Here is a 19,744-nt window from a genome sequence, read left to right as displayed (position 1 = left end):
ACAGTGAGTCCAAGCAGCACCTGCACTGCAAATGAAGCAAGTAAAACCAGCGCTATTCAACGACACCCTCTTTATTCAAAAATATAGATCTATGAGACATTTCAGAATATACTGCTGTCACAAATGGCAGCCAATATGCCTACATTAATTCCTAAAACCATTAATATACAGATTTTAGCATTAAAAAAAAAGAGAGAGAGACAAACCTTGGGAAAATCTGTTTGACCTTCAGAGAACGTTACTCAGTTCACCAGATGTCCTTTGCCCATTAAAAGGAAAGTAAAACCTACGAGACTTCATTTAAATTAAGCAAAAGAAAACACACTCACACTTAGGGGAAAAAAAAACCAACCAACAAGTCCAAACATTTCTAGAATAAGAAAAGACAGACAGCCCGCTTCCTCACATGACGTCTGCCCAGAACAACAGCGTGAGATGGCAACACGTTTTGTCTTACAGTGGATATGGGTTCAATCCACAGTCAAAGCAATCACTGCTTAAAGCAACCTCAAGGTAACTCCGGGAGCTGTGGCAGGACAGAAATTCATCTTCTTGTTTGGGATTTTGGAGCTTTGGTGGCTTTGTTTGGTTTCCCTTGATTATTATCTTTGTTTTCCTATTTTATTCCCTTTTTAATGTTTGGCAAAAGCAGACTGTGTTGGGTGCCTGATGTAAGCAACATTTGGTCCACAAATGGTTGCAAGATCAAACCAATTCATGGAAAATATAATTCACTGCCATCGTAAAGTTTCCTGCCAATGAAAAAGAAAGGCATTGCCTGGCTGGGCAACAGGGGTGGAAGAAGTTTCCTTTTCACAGGAAAAAAAATAAACAAAAGTGAAACATCGGTAAGAAAAGCACAGGAGCTTTTCAACAACCAAACCACCAAACACATGGTGTTATTTAACTGAATGTCAATTGGCTACTTAATACTCCATAAAATAAATTAATGCAGACCAAGATTTGCATTTCTATAGGTATCTTCTCACGTCTTTGAGAACTGCAGCTTAAGACCAGAGCGAGGCACAAACACAGCACACCAACGTAACTCATTTCAGCCTCTCTGTGATAGAGCCTGTGCTGTCAGACCAAGTGTTTCCAGAAACTTCAGGTGTTCCACAGCAGGAGATATTAGATTTAAACAGATTATTTTCCCAGACAGGAATGGTTTTCAGTGATGAGAGTCCAGCTTGATAGACCTACCACACAAACTGAAATCTAATGACATCCATGGCAGCTAGAACATTAGCAAATTAAAGAGTACTCTAATTTTTCCCCCCCAATAATAAAATCAACTCACAATCTGTGATACAAAATTAAGTACATCCTTCTAATACATGCATAGATATAGCACATGTGCATGCTGGATGTGTATATGGGTCTACTTTCTAGATTAAGAAAAAAACGGGGGGGTTTATATCACATTTAACTTCTGTTCATCAATTAACTTGACTAAAGCTACAGGGAGAATTTATAGAATGCTTTCAGCATGACCACCTTCAGAGCAGATCTGCCACTGGGTGACGGCCAGTTACAATCCACCACACTCCAGCCTCTCAGTTAAACCAAAGCTTCTGTGATCGTTTATTTTGTATAATGAAGAGGAAAAATATAGTATAAATCTAAGGTAGCTAGAACAAAATTTACTTCCACTCTCGTTTAGGTAATATCCAGTTCTGCATGGCTCAGCAGAGCTTAAATTATGAAGCTCTCTAATTCACAAAGAAAAGCTGTTTATTTTTATTGCCTGTGGTGAGTTTCAATTTATGTTCATGCCAAATAGGAACTATTTTTTATGTGAGGCCTACAACAGCATGAGGAACTGTAGATTTAAAATATTTGTGCCATTGTTCAGTAGGTGCCTTTGTCCTTCACTGACATGATATAATACCTGCAGACACACATGCACGCACCCCTACGAAGCCCACTAGCCACTACTGCTTTCAGATACGAGCTTCAGAGACCCAGCAAAAACAGGCAAGACAATCTGAAATAATACAATAGTTTTACAGAGGAAAATGTTATACGGTCAGCCTTTCTTTGAACACTTTCCATATATGTACACGATTCTCATGACTTTCGTGGGGTAACAAGTGCTAAGAGCAAACAAACTAAAGAGTAAGGAAAAATTATGAGAGAAAATTGCTTATACGGACTATCCCCACTCCCTTAAGAGCTCACAAAAACTCGCTCTTTATCCTGCCCTCGTTGTGAGCCAGTGTACACAGAGAGAAGGTGAGCATGAGCAGCCAAGAGGTTGAAAGCAGGGTCTGAAAGTTCTTTCCTACTGTACATCTGGGAAGACTGGATTTCCAGTCAACAGTCTTCTTACTTTTGCTGGTAATAATGGAAACTAGGGGACACCATTTGTTCTAGTCTGTTGAAAACAGGTCACCAGCAGACGGCAGAGGTGCCAGACCTCCTGTGACGTTGGGCAGCAGTGACAGATCCGGAAGGCTCTGGATGTGAGATTTCAGCTCCTTGCGGACCTGGGTTACCCGAGCAAGCTTCTGTTTATATTCCTGCAGGAAAGAGACGAGAGACCAAGCATCAAACACAGGTTAACTTACAGTGCTTTTAGTTAAGCCAGGATTGTTTGTTTAAGTGAGGATTCTAGGAAAAAGTGGCAAGGTTTTGGTTGTTCTCTGTGCAGCTACTGCACGACTGTAGAGCTGCCATCTGCACCCAGACTCACAGCCTGCCCCAGCAAGAAGTCCACAAGCTTCAGCATCTCAGAGCCACTGATCCTGCCATGATACCTCAACAAAAGTTACATGAACGACCCCACAGACACTGAGACCTGGTGGAATATTTGACAGAACTGTCATTATATAGTTGCTCTATTCCTATATTCTTCTCCAGACAACTGGCTTTTGTGCAGATCCAAAGGAGGAAACTGACACAGCGTTATTCAGACACATCCCACTGACAAAGGCAGCAGTCTGAGGAACACCCCAGGTATTACTAATCTGCTGAAATGTGCTTCCTCCCACCCCAGCTTGATAAGCTTGGAGTGTTTGGTTGTGAAACAGAGGCTTCTTGTCATGAGATAGACGATACACATTAGCAACCCCAGCAGCTGTTACATTAGACTGGCATGTGAGCTCAGAACACAAGTGATCACTAAATATAAATCAGACAAAGGTTTGGCCGCACTGGATTGAAATCAAGCAAAAGGTAGTTGCCAACATTTTTAGATTTAATTACAGCAAAGGGAGAAGAGCAGTAAGTTGAATTTCCCCAAAGCAGCAGCTTGCAAGTAGTTTTCCCACAAATGAGTTTTGGATTGAGTGTTAAAATCCCATTTTATGGGCAGTTCCCTTCAATGTTTTTATAAACAATCCAGACACGGGACTAATGCAGACTAAGCAAGTTTGCAGATGGTACTAAATTAGAAGTAGCTGATTCCCGTGGGAGTGGAAAGGCCTCGCAGAGAGATCTTGCCAGATAAGAGATGGGCAACCAGCAGCTGTGCCTGAGGTGCTGCTCTCAGACACCAGTGGTGGGACTCCAACCCACACAGGTCCCTTCCAACCTGGGATACTATGAGATTCGATGCAATATTTACCATTCTCAGATGTCGCTACAGTCCAGACCAAACCAGGTGATAGTGATCAGTATTTCATAATGAGAAGACAGAAGAAGACCTTGGACTCTGGCATGAAAGACCCTTATCTCGGTATGTTTAAGAGCACGCCAACATACACTCAAGTTATTTAACACAGACTTCTCAATTAGGAGTTTATATTTATATTATTTTCAAAGTTCTGTGACAGTTACGTAAATATTTAGAGTCACAAAAACCAGCTGTTTAAATAAAAAACAGCATTATGTAATTTCTTCTGGAACGCACTAATCTTTACCTAATGATGTGTGTCAGCAGGGGAAGCATCTCCAAAATGAAACTGGAAGAATTACGTGCAATAGGCTTCCATAAAGCCCGCCGTATCATTAACATATATTTCTTAATTACTTGGCAAAGAGAACAATTTACCAGAGAACAGAAGTTTGTCTTTGAAGATCAAATGGAACCAGTGCATATTAAATCAAAATATGTTTCTGAAGGGTTTACAACTTTAATCCAATCTTTCTAACCTTCTCAATGATGGAAATTCTCTTCACCTTCTCCAAATATCAAAGCCAGCAGTTCCTGCAGGGTTACAAGCAATGAGTTTACATTCTCTCTTTTGTTACTTTGAATTAGAATAGTGAGAGCAGTAGAATTGATTACAGCAACTCAGAACACACCTATTATAAATATATTCTGCAAGTTTCCAGCCAGCCACAAACCAGAGCGTCCTTTAACACCTTTCAAACTTACATTCTTTCACAAGGCTCAGTGAGTATCAATTCTGCTAACATGCGTGGGTTAATACTCTGAAATAATCTCTATCTACCAGATACATGAAGTGTGCTGTTCACAAGTCCAGAGGGGAACAGCAACAATGACAACAAAGCCACTCAAGAAAAGGTGTGCTCATTCATTTAGGGCTTCTAGGTTTTGGTTTGTTTTTGTTTCATGGAAGACAGATCAGGATTAAAATAGGAATGCACCCAACATCCCCAAGTCCTGCCACTCCAAGAAATATTTCAGCAGGGAAACAAGGCAAGAAAACTGAATTATGAAGACAAATAAATACCAGAAAGAGACAATGGGTTTCTAAGAATGAACACAGAAGAAAAGCAGATAAAGATGAAAGTCATCGAAGCACTGAATTCCTACATCTAACACTTTTCTGCAAGAGAACACAGAAGCCAGTGCTGGGAAAAGAGAATGAAAACTGTATTCTGTTCAAGACTGGGAGTTCACAATTCAGGTGAGATGGGGTGATGGCAGAATGCCACCTCCTGCACATATGGAAGAGACAGCAAGAATTCTTGTCTTCCAAATGCTTACAGAAAGAATGTAGAGGAGGCTGGATTTAGAGTGGGTTTTTTTGTCAGGGAAGGGGGGGCGGAAGGTTAGCAAGAGAGCAAACAAATCATCCACGTTTAGTGAATGGTGATGAAATAACAAATTCCAAGAATAACCCAAGGAAAGAACTTCAGTGCTGCCTGAATTGCCCAGATCCATGAATAAGAACACTGTAAAAGCAGATAAACCCAATATCTACCTCCACTGGAAGATTAGTGTCAGTTGTACCCTGAAAGAAGCAGGGCAGGAGGAATAGGACAGTCCTGCTGGAGTCTTAAGTAAGGCCTAAATCCTACTTGTTAAAAAAAATAAAGACAAAAAACATACAGGAAAAAAAGCCAAGAATACAAAAAGACCCACAGGGAAGAAGTAGGACCAGCCTCAAATACATTAAACACTGGCTCAGAAAGGACACAGTTCAGGAATGGAAACAATGTTCTAAGGGTGTAATCCAGGAATTAAGATTTCCTAGAAGAGGTGGACTCTCACTAGGCAGATTAGATACACAGCGTTGACCACATTAGAGAACTGCCGCGTGTGTGCTTAATGCTTCCCATCTGCTCTGGTATCAAGGCGTGCCAACTGCCCACAGTGCAGTGAAGGCCTGCAGAGGTTGAGCACCGTTGCAGGGGCAATAGGAGCTGCAGCAAGCACAGCACAGGAGGGAGTGCTTCTAAGAGGGCTCAGCTGCAGCCACCATTGTCCTAGAGTTCTGAAGGCCTGCTGCTACATGGAAGAGATGCTACCAGCGAGATACAGCCCTGGATCCTCTTACCTTCACAGGAAGCACGAGGCATATTTATTTGGATTTACCACTTGCCATACTCAGGAGCACACCTCAGCTCTGCTCAGGAACACGTGTAAGCAGGGGCACAGAACCTCCTTCCAGGCTCAGTGGTTTTGCTCTCTCCCCATAGACCAAGTGGTGGTCATGTTCTGCATTACAGAACTGGAAGCAGCTTTTATAGAGAAACGTGTTTTTCATTTAGCTACCTTACATGACAAGCTTCAAAACTGCATATTGCGGATTCTTGCATAAGGTCCATCTACTCCATAAAAATCCACAAGAAATGAAGTGCACTTACAAGAAATCACAGCTTGCTGAGATCTTAGTTTGGACTCCATGCATCTAGCTAATTGCCTTGCTGCAGAGTAGGTTTTCATTAAGATTAACAGTATCTGGATGCTATTTGCCTTTTTTAGGCAAAATAATGAGATCTTTGCTGTAAGCAGGACTTTGAGACAGAAAAAAACCTGGCACTGAGCCACATGAATGCCTTTGCTAATCAGTATTCCTCCTCAGTACGCAGAATTCTACATCCACACCGGCCGAGTGAACTGGATGTTTAGTCCCTGAAATAAACATGAAATCAGGATTAAACACCACTGAATAAACCTGATGGAAGCGTTTCATTCAGAATAAGCCTTGCTGGAACATTACCAGACTGGCTGGTATTGATGTGATGGGAAATTCCTTCCAAGGAGCACCACACAGCTCAGTGCACCACGGTGAGTTACACAGGACAGAATTCACTTGAGCTTAAGATTTCCTCTAGGTCAAGCAGCGACATGCAAAATACCGAGTTAAGCATTATGAGAATTTAGAAAGTGAACAAGAGCCCTCAGTCCCTGTTTCAAAATGCTGTAGGTAAATCAGATACATGAAAGCAAAAGACCAGAGATGTCAGGGGGAAAAAATGCACCAAAGGCTCAATAGACCTGAAAACTGCACAGTGAGTGAGGCCTGGCAGTAAGTGCAGTATCAGGCCTGTAATTCCCGGCTGAGGGAAAGTACTGTTCCAAGTACAGTGTTCAGATATTGAATTCAGTGTTCAGATATTGAATTGACAGAACCTACCATAGCATTCAGTAAATTAATCTAAAGGAATATTTACGCTTAAAATTACATGCCTTGTAATAGGCTGTTTGACATCAGCTTTGGTCCAGCTGCTTTTGCTCTGCAGCGTGCTGCCAGAATTAAAGGAATCCTTCCTTGCTGTCCTTGTAACTGTTTTTAGGCTAGAATCAAATCACCACAATCTTTCTTTTCAATAAAGCAGCCCTAATTGTTAGGCTTTCAATTTTTCTCCTGCACCCTGGAAATTGCTCTTACAAGCAGCCTGTCTGTGTGCTACAATCTCCAGGTTCTGTGTTGCCTTTCTCCCTTCCAATTACCAGCATTTCTCAGCACTGTGTTTTTTCAATCCTTACTCATGCCAGACCTCACCTGTGCTGAAGGGTAATTCATTGCCCAAGGCCACCTTTCTCAGCACACTGCCCCTTGGTAACAGTTTTTCTGTAACTGATGACAAGAGCTCTCTCTGCATTCCCAGGGTTTTGGCATCACACAGGATTTTGTGCATCAGCCCATCAGGCATAAATACACCCAGTTAGTAAATTAGGAGAATTTGTTGTGCTTCACAAGGGATAGTATTAATAGGGTCGTGAAATGTAGCTCTTCAGATAGCAAAAAGCTGCTATTCAGTACAGAACGATTATCTGTTTTCATTACTATCACAGTGAAAGACATTACATTGTAAGTAAAACATGAGAAATACCCACGGTGACTCCTGAACCATATATTTATGTACCTTAAAGTAATACCCAGTCACACTAACACCAAACCCCCCCCATTCCACTGATATACTTACTGGATTAGAATCATGATGTGAATGGTCTGCCCTCTGAGAACCCCTTCTCATCTGAGAGCCAACAAACTTACTTTACAAGATTCCAAACTCACAGCCAACAGCACCAAGGATTCTAGGAAAGTTATCTCAAGAGCATAAATCATTCAATCAGAAACTTATTGTTTTCCATTGTTTCCTCATTTCAGCCTTTGCTTAAGAAACCGTTTTGTTTTCTTTATGGTGCTTCCTCTAACTGCCGCAAGAATTTCAGATACTGCCACTAAAACGCTCATTAGCACTACAAAGAAAAACCCAGGCCCTTATCAAGTGGTACTGTGAGAACATCAAACAAACCCGATAAGCAGATAGGGCCTCATCTGTAATCAACAACTTCCACTATTGATTAACCCTCCACAACTCGGCAACAATGGGGTGCTTTAATCAGCCAATATGCCCAGCTAAGAACTGCGGCGAGCACAAATTGTGCCTTCATGTTAAACAAATATCAGCGAGCAGCATCTCCTACAACTAATTTTAGACTTCCACAGTACCAAGACCACCTTATTTTGGCAGAAGGACAAAGACTGCTCTAATCGCTGATTAAAATCATTCTCGAGTTTTCAATGTATTAAAAACATGTTTACTTTTAAGAGCGTACAAACAACCCATCCTGCAACCCCACAGGATTACTCCTATCAAAGTAGCTCACTCACTGAGCTGCTTAACCTTCAATTTCCAATTTCATTTACTTTGTGTGTCTGCCAGAGTTAGCTTTCAAATAACTGTCCTCATCAGCATCAAACCACAACAAAAACCCACAACTGTACGATTGTTTCAGTCGGTGCATTAGAGACCTTCATGCTATCTTGAGCAGACTCAAGTGTACGAACTGTTCCTCCATTTTTTGAGAGCATTGCTGTGCAACAGGTTGCCATTTGCCTTAAAAAAACCTAAGCAGCAATATATCATATTCAATTTTACGTTTTCTTAATATATGTATGCTCTACTTGAAAAGATGCGTCCTTTCAGCAAGGAAAAACCTGACCCAAGATTTCCACTAGCATTGAGCCAGTCCGCGCCAGAAACAATTTGTTGTTATGGCATCTTTCATATTTGTGTTTGAAAGTACTTTTTAATGTCTCGGTCATAAGACAGATGTTACGTTTGAAGAAATTTAAGCTAAACAAGCTAACAGAATCAGCTAGTTGCACTTGCCTGGCTGATTTAGAAACACACTGTTTTGCCAGAGCGAAACTTTTCACAATCACAAGACATTCAGAAACTCCAATATAAACACACGTGGCAAAGAATACACTCGAAATGAAGTTTACCTCAGAACAATGTTGAATGCTGTCAGAAAATTAGGTTTGTCATGACGGTAAACAGAACTTGCAATTGCTACAGCACAGTCTCCTTCCAGAAGACTTTGTCCTCTACAGCAACTCATGTCCCACCCAGCAGCAGCTGTTCATAATAATCAGCAGCCGACAGTGTAGAGGAAGCCCTTAATGTGCCGCCAAGGGGCAGTTTAACAGATGGCAGAGTGACATACAACCAAAATCATTAATTAAACTTCCATACCAGTCCCAGGGTGCACTGCTAAAAACTTCTCTGAGGAAGAGCACTTCAGATAAATGGCTGTCTGCCGCAGCCCGTGCACTCAACATGGGCTTGTGGCTAATGCTCAGGTCCAGCCAGTGCACTCCCATTTTCAGTTTCATGCACTCCTCACTCAAGAGAGGTAAGGCAGGAAAAGCTTTTGATATCAGCCCAATTTGTAGTCTGCTATTGAAGCTGTTGGTAAAAACAGCTGTTAAACAATGTATGCCAGAAGATTTTGCTTAAATTGCATCTCTATTGGGTAGAGGTGAGAAGGCAGATGAAACACTCAGTAATAAGAAAAAAATAAATTAAAAAAACAAGCCACCAACCAACCAAAAATACAGCTGGCTATGCCAGAGGAAGCTTGACTTTTTGGGAATGGAGATTGCACGTACTAAAATGAGTATATGTGAAATGCAGCTATATTTCTTTAAAAACCATCAAGTGATGGGCCTTCCAAATCCAACATGTGATTAAACCACCAAACTCAACTTGTTTCCTCCAGAGTTTTTATGCCATTCTCCTCCCTGTTTTACTCTAAATGGAAACACCACCTACAACCATCATCTTTTAGATAAACACATACATCTGGAGTCAAGTGGGAGCATTTGGTGAGACAAACAGCACGCTAGCACCGGATCCATCAGTACTCACTTCTAGCTTCTTCTCTTTCTCTGTCAATACGTCCTTCTGGTTCTGCGTGTACTCAATCAGCATTCGTGCCAGCTGGCGCCGGTCCTCCAGCTCAGCTGCCAGCCTCCCGTTGTACTCGGCCAGCAACAGGCACGCTTCATCCACGGTCTTCGAAAGGCGCTCGGCCGCCTCTTTGTCTGCAAGCAGGAGGGTTTGGTTTTAACTCTAGATTGCTGATTTCTGATAGAAGGGTGACAACTCACCATGTGTGTGTGCAGTAATGTGTCATTCATAAATATACCTCTGGCTCAGTGTGAGAACAAATCTGACTGCAGAGCACACAATGGAAGCAGGCAGGGCTAGAGACACAAGAATGGTGTTTTTCAGCAGCTGATTGGATCGGCTGCATTTTGCTCTTGCAGAGATACTAACAATATGGGAGGGAGTCCTATAACCAGGTTAATTCACCTACTACTTCAGGCTGTGCTGCTAGGATATAGTTGAACAAATTAGATGGTGTGCTCTTAATACTTTCCTATGAAAAAGTCCTAATTACCAACACGAGCAATCACGTGAATTGCACAGCACTACTCACAGCTGGACACAGCAAGAGTATCTTTCAAATAAATGATAAAGTGACCGTTCATAGTAAGTTATAAATGAAGCTGCTTCCAGGAACAAAAACCAAATGGATTTCAAATTACTTCTCAAAAACAACTGTAAAACTTGGTTCAAATAAAGGGTGAAAGACTTATGAGAGTAGCGAGTTTCCTTTTCCATAGCAATCATTGTGTACACATTTACTCAGGACAATTCTGACAAAACTCAAAGGTATGTACTGTTCAAGGTGCTCAAAAATCAATCATTCATTTGAGAACTCTAGCCCTGGTTCATTTACATTCTGTCAGAATGCCAAGAATGACAAAACAAGGACACAAAAGCAGAAATTCACCCCCAGGCGCTGTGATTATTCCAAACGAACATTATACATACATATCTGAAGTTTTTCCTTGGACCAAGGTTCTTTTATCTCCTAGTTTCATACCTGTAATTTTCTCCAGTAATGAAACATCCTGAACTTCCTGAGGCAGAGAGGCAATTTTTTGCCGCACCGTTGCATCTCCTGATGCTGCATTCTCCAGGTCCTGCAGAGCTTTGATCAAATCCTCTGTCTGCAAGACAAGTTAACTCACATTAAATGAAAATAACTTCTCTGCTAATTCCTATGGATGTGTCCTCTCCCATCTGACATCACTAACTTAAAAGAATCCACTTCCAGAATGCTTTTTGCAAGTCATCTTCCAACAGTTGCTTCCTAACACAGGAACTACCCATTAAATTCACAGTACTCCAGCACTGAGGTAGTTGATGCACAATAAAAGTAGGATCACCATCTTCAAGACTCCACAGTGGAAAACTTATCATTCCAGTTAAGATAAGTGATGGTTTAAGTCAAAGCCTAAAAGTTACCACATGCCAGTCTGAGGAACCCGCCCTCTGCATAGCATTGGATTTGGGCTGTTTCTCAACATGTTTCTGATGCCCTCTCTTAAACTGACTGCAGCACATACACACACTGCTGTTGAATTCCACAGGTGCATTCTGACATGCAAACAGACAGAGCCCCTTGTATCAGTGTAAACAAAAGGGCTTTGTATTTCCACAGTTAAACTTTTTGAAATTTCCTAAACTTCTGGTAGGTAACCAATAGATTCAGCTGTTAAAGGAACGTTCACACTGTCCTGATTTTGCTGACACCGCTATCCTTAGTTAGGAAAACCAGCTCTTTGGAAGTGCAAGGCACTCACACCGCACTCCACTGTATCTCCTCAGCTTCACCTCTCAACTGTTTTAACACACTGAGAAAAATACATCAGCTTAAATGAATACACTCAAAAGATATCCTAGCTTAAAAATAATGTGGATGAGAACAGCCTAGATAATAGTTCCGCTGACTCAATGTATCTACCCTATATAGCTCCAGAGAGCAGAGGGAGGAAGGGAGACTTCATAAGGAGAAAGAAAACATATTTCATTTCTTTAATACAAGCTTTTGTAACCACAGTCCTTGCCCTGGAAATGCCATTGATACTTAAACAGTATTTCAATAGTTTGAAAACTGATCAAAACACTGAAAACTTTCAAATAAGTTCTTATGAAAGTCTCACCATTTTATCTGGAGGAGGAAAAAAAAAATTAAGCTTATTGCTTAATAGTTATAACTTCTTTGGAAACTCCTAATGATTTCCAACAGTAACAAAGACCATTCATCGTCAAGAGAAACCTAAAGTTGCAAGGCCTCTGGAGCTAAAAGCAGCCAAAAAATAAAAAAAAAAAACACCCAACAAACCTCATTTATTTCTTTGACAACCGATTTATTTTTATTTTTTCCAAGTTTACACTCTACCAGATGCACAGCGTCATTTTTTGTATCCTTTTCAAATGAACATATGTTTAACCATTGTGTATTTCGTAGCCTTAAATGGTCAGAACGATCCTCTAATTCATTCCTATTGTTTCCACAACCCTAACACAACAGCCTCAAAAAAAACCACCTGGTTTTCCTAACCAACTCCCACAGAAACCTATCAAAGTTTGAGCTTTTTCATAAACAACTGGAGATATGTGTTACCAATTAAAAAGACCCCAAAAACCTGGCTCTACTAGCATTAAAGCCTTAAGTTTAAGAGATTACCTACTGATTTGAGAAAGATTTAAACTACAGTTTGTTATTCTAGCAGTCCTTTGTGATTCTTTATTGGTATCAATATTCAGATCTTAGCTTGGACTACCTGAAATCGTTTAGAATTGGCACAGTGTTTCAACATGGAAAAAAAAGAATCTGTTCCATTTCACGCTGACATCTCAACCCCCAACTGAACTTCCCCATCCAAAGCATTTTACTTGTTGGGAGCTCCACCTTGTGGTGGGACCACACGGCCTCCTAAACTTCTCCCACTCCCACCCCCTCCCACCTACCAGCAGTGGCCCAGCGCTGGGGTCCTGGGGTGAGTAGCTCCCGGGGTAATCGTCATCTTCCTCCTCTTGTATTTGCTGAAAAGTCCGCTTCAAAGACGATTTCTTCTCTTCTGCAACTAAAGACACATGAGCAACTCATTTGGATACCAGATCTGCCTACACTCACAATCTCTACTTTAAAACAGCCTACACCCTGTGCTCTAAGGTTTAGGCCTCTCTGAAGAGGATGACCACAAACGGGATCCAACACTTGCACTGCAATCCAAATAATCAAATACAAAATAGCAAGAACAGGTTGATTTTGCCCACACAGTTCTCTGCACATACACAAACTACAAGGTTACTGTCTTCTTACTGCAGTATACACAGTGCGCATCTTTGAGCCTCCTATGTTGGAGGGAGGAAAGGCAACTAAATACCCCAAATTACCTATAAACATCAGGCCTTCAACCCTGCTAGGATTCCCCATTTAATACTATGTATGCTAGTAACGATTTTCTACCAGTAGAAACGAAGCATGGATCCTAAGATACACGTGGACAGAGGAATTCCAAGTTCTTTTTTGCACCAAGCATTCACTTGCTGTAGTCCCACAATCAATTGAGTAACTGCTGGTTATTCAACCTTTCACTCTTCCATCACAACAGACTCCAGGATAGCTCTGTCAAACTCAAGCTCTGAGGCATGATGTGATGGCAGCAGCAGCTACGGGCAGAGCGTGAACCAATCTCCCAGCAGGAAACCTATAACACTTCAGAAATAATTTCATAAGGCAAGACAGTGGGGTGAATGAACCTTAGCATAGTATATCTTGCCTTGAAAGAGAAGACAGTTTATTAAATGAGTCAGAAGTCTTAACACAGCCTTTGATCCAATTACAGAACCTCCAGAAGACAGACCATTCCTCAGACTTGCCACCACAATTTATAACTCAGGCTCATTTGTAAAGAAAAGCAGAGGACAGAGACCAGGGAACATCCTTGGAATCAAGCCTTGCCAATGGTGCCCTCAGTATTTACTACTTGTATGTACTTAGCATAAAGTAATTAACCAACAGAAGATAAACACAAGATAATCAATATAAGAATGAATGACCACAGCACACACAGAAGCAAAAACACTAAGCAAAAACACTAAGCAAAAACACTAAGCAAAAACACTAATGAAAAACAATAAGCAAAAGCACTAAGCAAAAACATGAATGAGAATGGGGATTCAAATTGCTGAAAAACAGCTCCTGCTGTGCAGCCAACTGTTCTACCACAAGACACAGTTTTATGTTTGGTAATGACTAACACAGAGGATTTGGCATTCCACTGAATTTTGTCTGAACAAGTTGGACTAAAAAGACTCTACAGAAGCGAGGTGCACAGACACCTGCAGCCCTAAGCAACAGCAGCCAGCTGTTGGCATGCCCCAAAAGCAGCCACTCCATGATGGGGGCATGGCAGCCAAGGGACACTGCGGCCAGGTGCCTAAGGAGCAAAGCAGGCTGCTTTGCAGTAGTGTTTTGGGCATGAGTTGCATAACAAGTGTGGACTGTAGCACTTATTTTTCCTCCAACACTGGTAAACATGGGCAGTAAAAGACCTCCCTGAAGAATATGGAATTACCATCTCCATCACACCAGAAAAAAAAGTACACTTATTTGCAAATTAAGAGCATATAGTGGAAAGAGACCCCTGAAACAGAACAGGATGCCAGGCATAAACTACAACATACCCTGCCTGGGTAGCCTTCAAAAATCTAGAAGTCAGGAGTAATTTATCCACTGCAGTCTACATATATGAAAAAGTCAAATCCAACAAAAGGATAGAAAGCACTAAGAGCATCTAACACCGATCTGAATATAACAGTGGTGTATTGCACACAGCTGCTGAAACAACAACCAGGGCATCCCTGTGGAAGATGGAAAAGATCCTTCCAGGAGAATCAGAGCCTGCTGTTGATGCCAACATTAAGACAGGAGCCATTACTCAAGAGGATTTCAGTTTTCCTGCTTCCTTTGGGGTCTTTTTCACAGCTCAGAAATTGAACTACTCCCTAAAAGCCTTAGAAAGAGCAAAGCACTTTCTCCTCCAAAATAACTGACAATTGCTGTCATAACAGCTCTGCAGTGAATCTCCAGATTGCTGTTGATCTCGTTGCTGCTGTAGTGCCAGGAAAATCCAGTGAGAATTATAAAGGTATTCCTCCACCAACCAGCTTTTCAGCCTTCAAATCATCTCATGTGGCTAGAGAAAACTTACAGTGTCAAATGCTTCAGTGACAAAGGAAGACTTCCTACAAGCTGGCAAAGCAGGAGATCTTCCCATCTAGGCCACCCAGCTCTTTGTTCTCACTGCCTGCAGACTAGTTTGAGAGTTAAATACGCTTCTTTGATTTCCCTCCAGGATCATATGCACAGCAAAGAGAAAGTGACTGTGGATCCTATGTTGAACATAGGATAGGAATGTATTGAACAGGAAAGCTAGGAGTTTAAAACTTTGTTCTTAATCCTTTAACAATTCTTATTGTTAAAAATAACCATTTAATTGATTTTAAGTCTCAACCCAATATAAAATGAACAAACGCCTATCTTAGGCTGAACAAAAGCATACTCCTTGTCACAGGACCAGATGTTCTTATGCTGTTAAATGTTTTGAAGAGCCTTAAGTTTGCATCAACCTGAAGACGCTGACACTACCCATCTCTGAGCTACACCTAGCCCAGATGCTCACAAAAACAAGCAGATAGAAGGGCTGCAAAGGAATAACACCTCTCATGGTCATGACACATATTACATCTGTAAAACTTAAGTCATCGCCCAGCCTGATTACATTCACCACATCAAAGCCTTCTGCAATACAGATAACTGCTATACACATCCCATATGAAATGAGACCTCACCACGATTAGGGTGCATTTGAAAAGCATGACAGTGAAAACAAGGAATGAAAGCTCAGGACTCTGAGGGTTTTTTCAACTCAGGAAAGAAAACTGATTTTTAAAAAACCAAATGAGGAAATCCACCACAATGAACTGACAAAGCAGCAATTCTCGCACTTCTGAAAAGGTCTGGTTGATACAATCTAACACCCAATGAGTAACAGTTCATTGCCGGTTCACCTGGAAGTCACAGCTGTGTTTCTTGGCTGCACTGTATCACTTTGTTTAGCTAAAAAATGAAACATTTACCCAGGTGACTTAAGAAATCAACAGCTTCAAGATAATCATTTTGAAAAGAATTCAGGAATGTTAAGTTCAATCCTTTCCTGACAAACAGTTGCCTTAGGCCTTGGGCCCAGTTTGGAAGGAACACAAAATGAACTATTCCACTTCCAGACCATAAGTGTATCAGCCCTCCCAGAACTTATTTCCCCACCTCCCAGCCCCAGAATGGAGACCTGCGTGGGAGGTCCTGATGGAAGAGACAAGCCCTTCAGCCAAATCAGCTACTGTGGAAAAAGCAGATGCTACACACGAAGGCTTTTGTTGTAAGCTGCTAAAGCACCCATTCAATAACTTTGCCTGCAATGCATTAAAACCCTTCAACCCGCAGCTTCATGTCTTCACATACTTTACTCATGTTCATTCCATACAATTACCAAGCTCAGAAGAAGAGCAAGATGTATATTCCTTGCTTTTACCATGTAAGAATGGCCTAAGAGTATGTTATTAATAATGAAGCTCTCTCTCAAAGCATCGTACCTCTACAGGAACCAAGCAAAACTTGGTCAAAGCAGCAATCTGACTCTGGCTCACATAAAGATGCTGACACCACCTTCAGCTGCTGAGTGAACAAATTCCCTTGACCAGAACAGTCGTCATTTTTTAATGACCTTCACTTTCCACAGGTCAGGCATCATCCTACTGCCACCCACTCCTCACTACAGTAAATGCAGACAACACAGAACAGGCAGCATCTGTCAAAGCAGTATAAAAATACAGCAAATACAGGAAGTTTACACTAAGTTTCTCATCTTTCTAACGATAAGAAATCACAGAAAATTATTACTTTCTCCTCAGATGACTCCAACTGGTGTAAGAAAAAAAGACACAAGCTTCTGGTAATATATGCCAGCTTTCATTAATTAAAAAGCCCTTGCCAAATCATAATAAAATATAGATATGCAAAAGGAACCACAATAGCCGAGCTAACTACCCACAGACATTTAGAGCAGGACAACGTAAAATCACACTTCTCCCAATAGAACCCTGAGGAATCTCCATGACCAACTCTGAAAACAACCCAACTACAGCAACCCAAAGCTTCACTCCTCACTGTCACTCCATATTTAATAACTAAAGTAAAATACTCTATAAAAACCACATCCATTTACCTTTAGTTTGGGGACTGTTGGAGTCTTCCATAGAAAGTTTCAGTTGTTGTATGAACTCACTGCCATACACACTTCTTTCTTGCCAGATGTTAAGCAATCGTTCCAAGGGCTTTTTGCAGCCCTCATCTGCTTCTCTGCTCAAAGATCAGAAAATAATTATCATTCAGCTGAAAAACATACAGAGTATTTGAAGAGAGCATCTAACTTCCACTGCATCCATGGCAATACTCATACATCTGGTGAGATTCTCTCTCACTGTCTAATAGAAACACTTTAAAACACATTTGTGATCAATTTTTCCCTTTTGCTGGATCCAAAGATTGCCTGAATCCCAAATCCTCACCCCAATGTATGGGCAAGAACAGCTTTCAAGGAAAGAACCCGATATCTCTCTGAACTTCCAAGAACAGAAATAAAACACCTTCAAGTTGACACGCTTACAATTCACAGTGTTAAGTTTAAACAGTTGTCTCAGTCAATAACATCTCAATTAAAAAACAGGTTGTTTGGCTCATTAGGCATTTAAACATACTCATTTGGCACACTGAAAGTTAGACAGCCATCCAGAACAATATAGCACTAAGCACACAGAACGTTAAAGTTGTTTAGCTGAGATAATAAGACTTATTACACTATTTAGAGAGAATATTAACTAAGTGATAGTCTGTCCTTGCTAGGACTGCTGCTGCCTCAGGTCTCCCCCTTTATGTATGAAACCCTTCCTTTATCTAGCAAGGAAGCCAATGATCAGATAACTATTAAAACAACCTATAAAACAAAAGAAACTACACCCAAGCCAGAAGAATGATGAGGATGATGCAACCTAAGATACCAGGTCTGTTTTAGAGACTTCCAGTAATGAAGAAAAGCCATTCATTAAGAAGCTTCAGCAAAACAGATGCAGCTGTTCAGTTTTACTACACACAGAACAGACCTTCAAGATCTTCTGGTAACAATTAAAATAAAGCATACAGGAGCTGCACAGAAAGCACAGATGTCTGTATGTGAATCAGTGCCTCACAATTCAATACAAATTCCCCCACAGAGAAATATCACCATGGAACAGTTCCTAAGTACAAAGCAGACTGAACCCAACCTCTACTACAGACAAGGTATGGATGTTCTTAATGCTTCAAAAAAGTCAACTAATTAGATTTAGTATTACAAGGACAGTTAAGAAATACAAAATGCAGCAACATACCTGGCAACATGAGAAAATGCATCCACAAGAACAGATTCGAATTCCCTGGTAAATTCAGGACCTTTCCTCTTACTGTTCTGGATGACATCATTTGCTAAGTATAGGAAAGTAAGTTTCCTACTTGATTTTGCTGGAAGGAAAAATATATATATATTAAAAAAATAAATTATATTTATTTCTTATTTTTTGACCCCAAATCCTCAGCATTATTTTCACAGCAACTCACAGCTTTTTAGCTTAAAAACAAATCTAACAAGATTTCAATTTTACCATGGCAAATCAAAGGCTTTGAAGTCAAGCAGTCCTTCATCTGTTTAATTCTGTGCTTTATTTTGCTTTCCACTAGCTAACTTAGAAAACAAACGGGAGCTTCAGCGTTGGTTTTTTTGCCCAACACCTCATCTCTGAGGAAAACCCTATATTTAATTCTTGGGAAGTTTAAAAAGAGCTGCTCTAACCCATGTGTAATATCATCAGATTTTTTTGTTCATTAGCTTCAGGACAAAAAACAAAACAGCACAAAAAAACCCAATAATTTGATACGCAACATAATTCAGAACTGAATGAAACTGCAGAAACTCTGATGTTTTTCTACACGATGCTGTTTTAAAGTAACTTATCCCATAACTTTTCCTACTGTGACACCACCAGGCCCCATTTCACCATGGGCAGAAGCCACGAGGGATGCTGTTCTCTTGAGCACAGCAGCAGAGAGAGAAAACAGAGCTCTTGTTCTCACAGCCCCACTAAGGCCTCTGGAAGCTCATCCCAGATGGAAGGGGCACAAACCCACGCACTCCAAGGGTGGGTGCTGGCAGCTGTACACGATGTCAGAGGTGGCAGCAACTGCTTTCAGAGCAGCTCCAGTGTCCCCATAAACTCATTGCAAAATGACCCAGGTTGGAAGGGACCTCAAGGATCATGTAGTTCCAACCCCCCTGCCTGGCAGGGCCACCAAACATACACCTTTACTACATCAGGTTGCCCAGGAGACCCCATAGACCCCCATAGAGTCCCCATAGATCAGGTTGCCCAGGCCCTGTCCAACCTGGCCTTGAACACCTCCAAGGACGGGGCATCCACAACCTCCCTGTGCAGCCTGTTCCAGGCCCTGACCACTCTCCTAGTGAAGAACTTCCCCCTGACATCCAACCTTTACGGAGCTCCCGGTGCCAAACGGAGACGATGGGCCCTGCGTGCTTGCGGTGGTGAATGAGCCACAGAGACAACGTCTGCACGCTCTGCTGGGAGTTACTCAGTTCCGACAGCTTCTTTTCCAGCGCCGACTCCGAGAACGATGACATGGCGCCGGGCCGGCCCCGCGCCGGGCCTGCTCCGCCCGGGGGAGGGCGCGACGCGGCGGCACCGACGGCAACACGGTGCCACAAGATGGCCGCCCGACCTCTCACCCCACAGCCAGGGGTCAAAGGGCAGCGCCTACGGGGCGCCAGAAGGGACAAGC

The 19,744-nt window shown here is 41.6% G+C and overlaps 1 protein-coding gene across 3 annotated transcripts; it reads right to left on the bottom strand.

Annotated features, from left to right (window-relative positions):
- Positions 1 to 55: 55 nt before the first annotated feature.
- RPRD1B (regulation of nuclear pre-mRNA domain containing 1B) lies at positions 56 to 19,707 on the bottom strand. Of its 3 annotated transcripts, XM_015881830.2 has the most exons (8): positions 19,436 to 19,707; positions 18,283 to 18,412; positions 17,082 to 17,215; positions 12,760 to 12,875; positions 10,826 to 10,952; positions 9,802 to 9,977; positions 4,096 to 4,150; positions 56 to 2,522 (listed from the first exon to the last, which is right to left on the bottom strand). In XM_015881830.2, exons 1-7 carry the CDS (start codon positions 19,584 to 19,586, stop codon positions 4,100 to 4,102), a joined length of 885 nt encoding a protein of 294 aa, XP_015737316.1. In that variant the 5' UTR covers positions 19,587 to 19,707; the 3' UTR covers positions 56 to 2,522; positions 4,096 to 4,099. The 3 variants fall into 3 exon arrangements, with proteins under 3 accessions (XP_015737316.1, XP_015737314.1, XP_015737315.1); XM_015881828.2 differs by lacking the exon at positions 4,096 to 4,150 and having other exon boundaries at positions 19,436 to 19,705; XM_015881829.2 differs by lacking the exon at positions 4,096 to 4,150 and having other exon boundaries at positions 12,760 to 12,869; positions 19,436 to 19,705.
- Positions 19,708 to 19,744: the final 37 nt, after the last annotated feature.

The sequence above is a fragment of the Coturnix japonica genome, chromosome 20, assembly GCF_001577835.2.
Source record: "Coturnix japonica isolate 7356 chromosome 20, Coturnix japonica 2.1, whole genome shotgun sequence".
NCBI classification, from domain to species: domain Eukaryota; kingdom Metazoa; phylum Chordata; class Aves; order Galliformes; family Phasianidae; genus Coturnix; species Coturnix japonica.
This window is presented reverse-complemented; position numbering and strand designations above follow the sequence as displayed.